An 8,482-nucleotide genomic window follows, 5' to 3' on the forward strand; every position below is an offset into this window, starting at 1 on the left:
TATCATATGGGGTAAAATCACTGGCATGGAAATTTCAAGATGAAGTCAGTCCATCTCCCACCCCCTCAAAAGGCCGCATCGCCTCAGGGCGACCCAAAGAATCCGTTTTCAAAAGCCACCCATTTCTCTCTTTTTTAAGCCCTATAACCTGTTATCTGATCTCACAAATGCTTTGACTGTAATTAATGAGCACATCAAAGTGTCGTCACGACGCTCGGCTATTGGGTGTCCTCTAAAGAAAAGAATCTTGCCTCTGTGAACTCGCCCAACCGTCCCATTATTTATACAGAATTGACTAATTGCACTCCAAATGACTTCAGTGACAAAGGACGGAAAAATATAAATAAACAAATTGTGCGTAACAATTTGGTGGAAAATATGCAACGGTAAAATGTATGCAAGTCATTTGTGGGTTGCAACATGGACTGGGAAGTTTCTTTCTGCTTTTTGGAATAAAAGTGAAACACTGAACATGCAATTATAAATACAAGCGTTGCCTCTTATTAATCCGACATTTCTTTTATATTTTTAGTTATTTCAGTTCAGATATTAATAGGAACAATAACTGATAAACGCTCAGAGACTATAAAGAATAGAATTTGCAGTTCTTTAATTTAAGATCGTTGCAAAAATAAATTTCAACTGGAGTTAAATTATCGATATTTATTTTCAGGTATCATTGGATGATTAATTTCGGATTTTGTTGTTTTATTGGCTCAAAAAAAATATGGCTCGCTTGGGCGTGAGAAAGGGGCTTGCAGTTTTGTGAAACAATGATTTGAGGCCCCGCATAAAGCCCACGTGTATTCGAATAAACACTAGCTTTTTATTTCAATCAACTATTCCATGATTTCATTGCTCTGGCCCAAACGTGGCCCCCTAATATATGACGTCATTTAGTCTTTCAACCTAGAAACACGTACAGAATAAGACCGAGCATCTGCTGCCCTCTTGTGGCTGTATTTGCACATTGCGAGTCGTGAAGTTCCACTGCAGGGTTTCTGACGTCATAATAACCTACTACAATTATGCATTTAGCACAAACTTGAGTGACGACTTTTCTGACACACACATTGACTTTAATTTGACTATTTTCTAATGCTAGAAATGATGCACTAATACAAAGGGACATAACATATAATGGTGGCACAATAGGGCACTGATTAGCATGTCCGCCTCGAATTTCAGAGGTTACGGGTTCCATTGGATGGATGGATAGATAGATATCACATAATGACTTAAAGCAAGGTACGCATGATAACCTGAGCAATGATCCTGTATATCACAGGTGTCAAACTCTAGGCCCGGGGAGCAGATACGGCCCACCACATCATTTTATGTGGCCCGCGAAGACAAATTGTGCATCAAATTCGTGTGTTATTACTAGAATTGCAAATTGTCTTCACTTTTAATATATTTTATTTTAAATATTTGACCAGTTTTTACTTGTCTGATTTGAAAACGAGTTATTTGTTGTTTGTTTTGTAGCTTTTACTGTATATAATACGAGGTGCTCATACATTTATTTGGGTTGACAGTCATAACGGCCCACCGAAAGAAGCTATGACTACAATGCGGCCTGCGAAAAAAAACAAGTTTGACACCCCTGCTGTATATGATGTGATTTAAAAAAGCTTTTTAGGATTGGGGAAACAAACAGTTTAGGAGGAAGAGATAAGCTGAAAGTATTATATCGTGTTCACAAGACTAAACCTTGGGCAGAAAAAGGGTAACGCTGTTACCAAGAAGGAAAAATAAAAACCCCCACTACTTCTCAATGCGCCTGGGCGAGAGGGGGAGGAGGGGACGCGTGGGGGTCGATGCAAATTAAACAAGAGCGTGTGAGCAGCCTGGGAAGCCATTAAAAGAACTGTCCAGATCAAGAAAAGGTGTAGGCGCCGGGAAATGAGTTGACACGCGTCCGGACGCCCGTGCGAGAGCTAAAAGTGGTACGGCGTGTGGGTGACCCAGTTGGAGGTTTGATCTTTGGTGCGCTTGGCAGAGCTGTGGGTGGTGAAGATGGACTTGAAAGTCTCCGACTTCTCCTCCATCTCTTGGATGGATCGCTTGGAGGCGGTTGCCAAAGGCCCATCGCCGTTGAGGGCGCAGGACGGGTGCGAGGCTCCCGAGCTTCCTGCCTTCACTGAGAGAAGAAAGGCAAACGCAACAATGAGAAGTTGCACGGGAAATGCAGATTTTGAATTGGATTGAGCAGGATGAAATCTCACACCTGATTGGCTGCTTGTGCCTCCATTTTCCAGTGAGCACTTTGGCGCTTCCTCCGCTTTTCCGTCATCTGCAGAGCGTAGAGAATTCTGTCATTTAACACTGATATTTTCTGCATTTGATCAAGAGGACATATTGAAGGCAAAATGAAAATGGTCCAGCTCAAAAGAAAGCGTTATGTGTGCAGGAAGAGGAAAGGGTGCACACGTTGCCTCATTTCACTGAAGCTCACACTACACAAATAAAGTGCAGGTGTTTGGCAGCCCAGAGCCAAACAGGAAATTACACCAACAGGGCGGTGCGGGAGTCGGGAGACCACCGATCTCAAACAATCTTACCATTAATGTTTCTTTTTTTTTTTTGTATAATTGCTTGCTATCGTGCGGCTCAAATTACTGAGATAAATTACTTGTGTTTGTACACACTTGGCCGATAAAGATGACTCTGATTGTTTGAGGAAGAGTGCAAGAGGGCAGTTTTCATGATGTTGACTCCCATGTAAATCATTTGGTTAAAGGTATTTGAATACCCAAGCGTCATGTCCATTCAAAAGCCAAAACCAAATGAGCATGGAAAATTGCTTGCGGCTTGCACAAACCTTTTGCTTGTGATGTGGTGGACGCACTTGCAGCAGCTTTGCTCTTCTTTGATTTCTAAAAGAAGAAAAAAAGTCATAAAATGCTAAGCTATTCCTTTATTTGTCCCACACGGGGAAATTCCATTGCCCGTTAATTTTGAGTTTTCACGGCTAAACGCAGAGGTCACCTTAGCTTTGGCCGTGGCTCGCCTCGCCTCCATTTTCTCCCTCAGTTTTTCCACCTCCTCCTTTGTTCCGTTGAGCACGACGATGTCCGTGTTCTGGAAGGGGTCTCCGCACTGAAGCCCGCACAGACGGCACAGGTCAGACGCACAATTGTTACACAACATCAAACGGTCCGAAAGACAATCTCCGCTGATTGAGATCTTATTGCAACAACATGAATGAAATAGAGGGCAAAACATCCAGTAAAGCGCAGCGAGCGCTCACCGGATAATTCTGCATCGCTTGCTTTTATCTACATCGATACAAAAGAACAAAGGCGAGTCCGGGAAGCACAACATGACATGCGGCCAACTGATAAGTGTTCAAACGCGCTCCGGCTAACAAGACGACAAGCCCAACGTGCGGCAGCTCAGAGTAAGCGAGCGACAGGAGGGCAGGGCCGCTTTCCATTGTGTCCTGGCAATATGGGCCCGGTGGGCGTGAGCTGTTGCCATGTGCTCTGCGCAACACAGGAGGGATCATCGCAGAAGCTGAGCAAGCAGCTAACAAACGCACACAGTCCAGGGCGGACGACATCCAAAAAGGGAGACGTGTCGGGATATACGCGCCTTTTTACTCAATCTAAACATCCGAGGAGAAGAAAATAATGCAACGTTGTGAGCAGGCAACCAGGAGGAGGATAAACAAAGGGGTAGTGTGTGTGCGTCACTTGCCGGTAACCAGGTAGGGAGCATTATCTGGATCTCAGGGGGATCGACAAATAAGAGCTCATGTAGGAGAGAACCAGCCATCCCACTCTTAATAATTGCAACCCTGACCAAAACCTGGGACATATGAAGTTGGTCTACTTTATTTTCTATTTCATCATTATTTTCTCCTGAATGGACTACGAGTTGCCGTATTTATGAGGAACAACAGCTGGACTGCTTCCGAGGTAACGTTTTCCAAAGGTGCTCACTAGGTAAGGTGCTTGAAATCGGACTTGCAAATAAGTTCCTATGAGCACATCAAATGACTGCCCACACTTTCTTTTTTTTTCAAGTGAACAGGAGCCCAAAGAATGTAGAAGCATTATGCTATCGGGATGACAAGAAGGTCTGCCATGTGCCAGCTTGGCTGGTCCAAATGCAGCTTCCTGCTGTGCCTCGCGATGAGCGCGGCAGTCTTTCTGGTGATTCACTTGACAAAAATTACGCCCAGCGAGCCCTCCACCCCAACGCCATCGTGCCGTCCCTTCTCCGCCCAGTGTCGAGCCTTTCTTCCCGTCGAACGAACGGAATGGCATCGGCGTGACTGTCAGGTAAAAGATACATACGTGATGCTTTTTTTTCCTCCTCAAAGAACATGATGTTGGATTGCAAATGGTCGTGCGTTTGCCCCCTCAGATCGAAAGCTACGTTAGCGACAACGAGCTTCAGTGCTCCGATTTGATGCGAGAGCTTCACTTCATCACGAGACCTCTGAGCCAGGAGGAGGAGGAGTACTCGTTGGCCTTCATCTTAACTGTTCACAAAGAACTGGAGCTTTTAGTCCGGCTACTGCGGGCCATTTATGCGCCACAGAATGTCTACTGCATCCACGTGGATGCCAAGGCTCCGCAAGAGTACCGGGCATCCGTGCAGAATCTGGCAGGCTGTTTTGAAAACGTCTTCCTGTCCAACCGCAGCGAGACGATTACCTATGGCGGCTTCTCGCGCCTGAAAGCGGACTTGAACTGCATGACCGATTTGGTCGCGTCCAAAGTCGACTGGAAGAAAGTGATCAACCTGTGCGGGCAGGATTTCCCGCTCAGGAGCAACTTGGAGCTGGTGCGCTACTTGCAGAGCAAAGAGTGGCGGGACAAGAACATTACGCCGGGGATTAAGCAGCCGGCACATTTCAGAATACGGACAAAGTTCCGACACGAGGAGATCGTTGGTTCGCACGTAGCTCTCATTGGAGCGGGAGTCGAGAAAGACGCGCCTCCTCACAACCTTGAAATATATTTCGGAACAGCCTACTACGCGCTCACACGAGCTTTCGTCAACTTTGTTCTTGAGAGCCCCAAAGCTCGAGACCTCCTCGAGTGGTCCAGAGACACATACAGTCCGGATGAGCACTACTGGGTGACGCTCAACCACATCAAAGGTAAGTATGGATTTGGGAAGGGCAAAGGTGCAAGTTTTAAATGACCCTTTCAAATGAATGAGCGGTCTTTACTATCGCCGTTAAGTTCTGCTTGTACGAGGCCGTGCGACACTCTGAGCCACTCTGCCTGCTTCTGTCTTCTATCTGAAGAGGCACCAGGCAACAACATACGAGGTCGCTGGGAAGGAAGCGTCCGTGCTATCAAGTGGGCGGAGCATGAAGGAACGCTGCACGACGGCTGCCACGGTACTCTACAAAATGACTCCACTCTATTTTTGGTTGATTTGTTGCTCCCAAACTATTGCTATTCTGTTTATCACCTCTGGTTTCTCAGGCCGTTATGTGCGCTCCATCTGCATCTACGGGATGAAGGATCTACCCTGGCTCATCCGGAGCGACGCGATGTTCGCAAACAAGTTTGAGAGCCAGTTTTTGCCCGAGGCCCTGGACTGCCTGGAGCAGTGGCACAGGAACAAGGTGCTGCGCAACGCCAGGGTTCCCATAGAGTTGTCATGGCTGCTGGCCACGCAGAGAAAGTACCACGACGAGGACATGTCACCCGGGGGGGTGACAAACAAGAACTAAAGGTATGACGTGACGATTGCTTTGAGCAATGTTTATCAGCCAGTGTTCTGTTCGATTGTTTTCTTAAACCCATTTTTAAAACTGCACGTCATCCCTTAAAAAAATTGCATTCACCTTGTGGCAGATTTCCGTCTTGACTTCCTTGAGGGCGCGGTCAGAGAAGACGCAACCGCACGTTTGCAGGTAACAGAACCTGAGAACACAAACGTGGGCGACATGAAAAAGCATGTACACGTACTGCGCGTTTAAGTAGCTCTCACATGGGCAGACATTTCACATGATAGAAAAACCCGAACCAAAGTCAGAATTCACGTCTCTGTATTTTTTTCCACTTTGCGTTGGCATGATGCATATCCCAACTGTGCGATTGATGGAAATTGTGTCACTTGAACCGCACAACTTCATCCGACTTGCTTTTGTTACCTGTGTTTGCCGTTCATCTCTAGCCCAACAACGGGGCAAATAAACATTCCACAATGGACGTCCTCGTATACGTCTCCTTTGGTGTTCCTTCTCTCTCCTCCCCACTCGGGATTATCGGTCAAGTTGAGCTCTTTTATGTCCTACAGAAAGAAATGTGCAAAAGGATGCAAAGATTCCTCGTGTAAACTGAAAAGAGGAGGAATGCTCAACCAATGAGGAACCAGACAAAGCATAAACATACCTTGATACCGCGGATGTGCGTTACAGCCTCGGTGTTAGGTCTCTCAGCGGATTTATCCAGAAGATACTCGATGACAGCATCTTTGTTATAAAGTCTTCAAAAGAAAATAGTTTTGTCTTAAGTGTCCTTAGTGTGCATATTTTAATTGTGTTGTTTTTAATCTAGTTGCTGTTATAGTGCTGTCAGTGGCCCAATTAGCCTTTGATTACTGCAGCAGATGAAAAGTGGTATTGAAAACAGACGACAGCTGTCAGACATCAAATGAATAATAGAAAATGTGATAGTTTTCATTATTTATGTATCACGCACTGCTTATAATTGTTTTGAATGAATAAAAATCTAAATTTTAAGTTCTGTCTTGTCATCTTTCATTCCTGAGCTTTTCACCGATAATGTAAGTTTTGGCTGAAGTGAATCGTTTCACTATCTCTTTACACAGGTACAGTAGCAACTATCAAAAACAGAAATATGGTATTGCTACTGATATACAAATATGAAATCACTGACCTTCCCAGTTCGCAGGTAACGATTGGACGTCTGAGTTTCTCCTGACTTAGGGCACAGTACTTCCATTTGGCGGCCAACTCTGCATTTTTGTCAACCTACACGGCAGGGAAGGTAACTTTAGTCACACACCAAGTGAAAGCACGTTTCGATCAAATTTTTGATCACGCCTAAACCATATCAGGAAAGATCAACAATAACAGTGCAATACGTCATGTTGGGACATTACATCTTTAAATGAAATCTTAACATCTCAACATTGATCTTAACATCATCCATGTGCACATAAATCCCAATATATAAAAAAATAGACGCTAGGAACGATACTTTGTACTTACGTGAAAAAGCGGAGCTTAATTACATTAAAAAGTACGTTGATTTAGACACTAGCTAACTAGCAGTTAGCAACCTGGCAATATTTGCCCACGTAATCGACTCATTGAAATGACGACGTATAATAACCTTCTCGACTTTCTTGGGACCTTTCACCAACTCGTGTCTTTTGGGAATTGTACCACCATCACATCCCATTTTGGAAGGAGAGTGGAGAAGTCTGACGGGGAACGTCGAAGTGATTCTGTCAACCAAGAAAAACAACAAAATGGGCCACTTCCTGGATTAACCGGATATACGTCATATTCTTTTTTCTTCAGCGGATGTCAACAACGAAACTGTGCGTTTCTGCCACCTACTGGTTCGGGATCGGCACCGAACTACAAATCCATGGCAGAAAATCTGTTTATTTCAAATAATTATTATTTGTGGCAAATAATTTGTTCTTTCTAACTTTTACTCAAGTGCAGCAGTTGAATCAGTATTTAATTGATCTACTCTTAACAGACACAAGCATCTGGAGTTCTTCCTAACTCATTCACTGCCAGCTCATTTTAAAGTTAATGATTTGTATTTATTTACTGAGGCACTGAATGAAAGGTTATGTAATTTTAAACTTTTTTTAAAGCACTGAATGAAAAGTTATGTAATTTTAAAGTTTTTTTATGTAGTTATGTAATGAATGTACTTTAAAAATGTTGCCATGCAATTTTCAGAATCTGTCGTTGGAATAGTGAGAGATCAGTCTACACTTTTACAAAGTCTGCACAGATGTAATGTACATAATTCTTGAAACGGCAGCAAATGAGGGTGACGCATCATCATGCGAGGCGACCTGCATGGCTTGCGCTGAGTTGATGTTTGATCAGTGATGTTGAACGGTTGTTCACCTCAGGCGCTCCTTCACCCGCATGAATCTCTGAGGGCTTCACACATTCCTTGCCTTTCTCAAGTGCTGTCTGTCAACACCTTCTTCCACTAAAGAGACACTGACAGCCATTAATTATCACGCAGGCTGAACGAAGGGCATTGCCGTCTGCTGTGTCTGCGTCTTCTGTTCTACATCCCGCACACACGCTCACGGAGGAATAACACCTGGCCTCCATTGGCCTTCATCATGTTTGACAAATGAGTCCAAATGTTTTGTCCTCTGGGAGAATCCAATCACCATTAGGTTTCACTCCATGAACGTGCTCCAGATTCTTGCAAACTTGCAAAAGCGGCGGGCTATGGCAAGCTGTTTTTTCAATATCCTTATAGTGCCTGCTAGTATGGCCTCC

The 8,482-nt window shown here is 44.5% G+C and overlaps 2 protein-coding genes across 3 annotated transcripts; one reads left to right on the forward strand and one right to left on the reverse strand.

The window, feature by feature from the left end:
• Positions 1-1,057: 1,057 nt before the first annotated feature.
• Positions 1,058-7,499, reverse strand: rtf2 (replication termination factor 2). Its single transcript, XM_049734653.2, has 9 exons — positions 7,332-7,499; positions 6,873-6,967; positions 6,366-6,459; positions 6,125-6,264; positions 5,816-5,894; positions 2,992-3,102; positions 2,825-2,879; positions 2,231-2,296; positions 1,058-2,143 (listed from the first exon to the last, which is right to left on the reverse strand). Exons 1-9 carry the CDS (start codon positions 7,398-7,400, stop codon positions 1,941-1,943), a joined length of 912 nt encoding a protein of 303 aa, XP_049590610.1. The 5' UTR covers positions 7,401-7,499; the 3' UTR covers positions 1,058-1,940.
• gcnt7 (glucosaminyl (N-acetyl) transferase family member 7) lies at positions 3,145-6,715 on the forward strand. Of its 2 annotated transcripts, none has more exons than XM_049734649.2 (5): positions 3,145-3,950; positions 4,032-4,289; positions 4,375-5,116; positions 5,267-5,362; positions 5,451-6,715. In XM_049734649.2, the coding sequence occupies exons 2-5, from the start codon at positions 4,074-4,076 to the stop codon at positions 5,699-5,701; spliced, it is 1,305 nt and encodes a 434-aa protein (XP_049590606.1). In that variant the 5' UTR covers positions 3,145-3,950; positions 4,032-4,073; the 3' UTR covers positions 5,702-6,715. The 2 variants fall into 2 exon arrangements, with proteins under 2 accessions (XP_049590606.1, XP_049590607.1); XM_049734650.2 differs by having other exon boundaries at positions 3,145-3,923.
• Positions 7,500-8,482: the final 983 nt, after the last annotated feature.

This window comes from Syngnathus scovelli, chromosome 11 (genome assembly GCF_024217435.2).
Source record: "Syngnathus scovelli strain Florida chromosome 11, RoL_Ssco_1.2, whole genome shotgun sequence".
Lineage (NCBI taxonomy): Eukaryota > Metazoa > Chordata > Actinopteri > Syngnathiformes > Syngnathidae > Syngnathus > Syngnathus scovelli.

Bases quoted from the DNA above. Each gene is read 5' to 3' on its own strand.
- gcnt7 (XM_049734649.2), top strand. From the start codon at position 4,074: ATGACAAGAAGGTCTGCCATGTGCCAGCTTGGCTGGTCCAAATGCAGC. The intron at 4,290-4,374 runs GTAAAAGATACA...TTGCCCCCTCAG, and splicing joins GGCATCGGCGTGACTGTCAG to ATCGAAAGCTACGTTAGCGA. The intron at 5,363-5,450 runs GTACTCTACAAA...CTGGTTTCTCAG, and splicing joins GCTGCACGACGGCTGCCACG to GCCGTTATGTGCGCTCCATC.
- rtf2 (XM_049734653.2), bottom strand. From the start codon at position 7,400: ATGGGATGTGATGGTGGTACAATTCCCAAAAGACACGAGTTGGTGAAA. The intron at 6,968-7,331 runs GTTATTATACGT...CCTGCCGTGTAG, and splicing joins GTCCCAAGAAAGTCGAGAAG to GTTGACAAAAATGCAGAGTT. The intron at 2,297-2,824 runs GTTTGTGCAAGC...TACGCTCTGCAG, and splicing joins CACCACATCACAAGCAAAAG to ATGACGGAAAAGCGGAGGAA.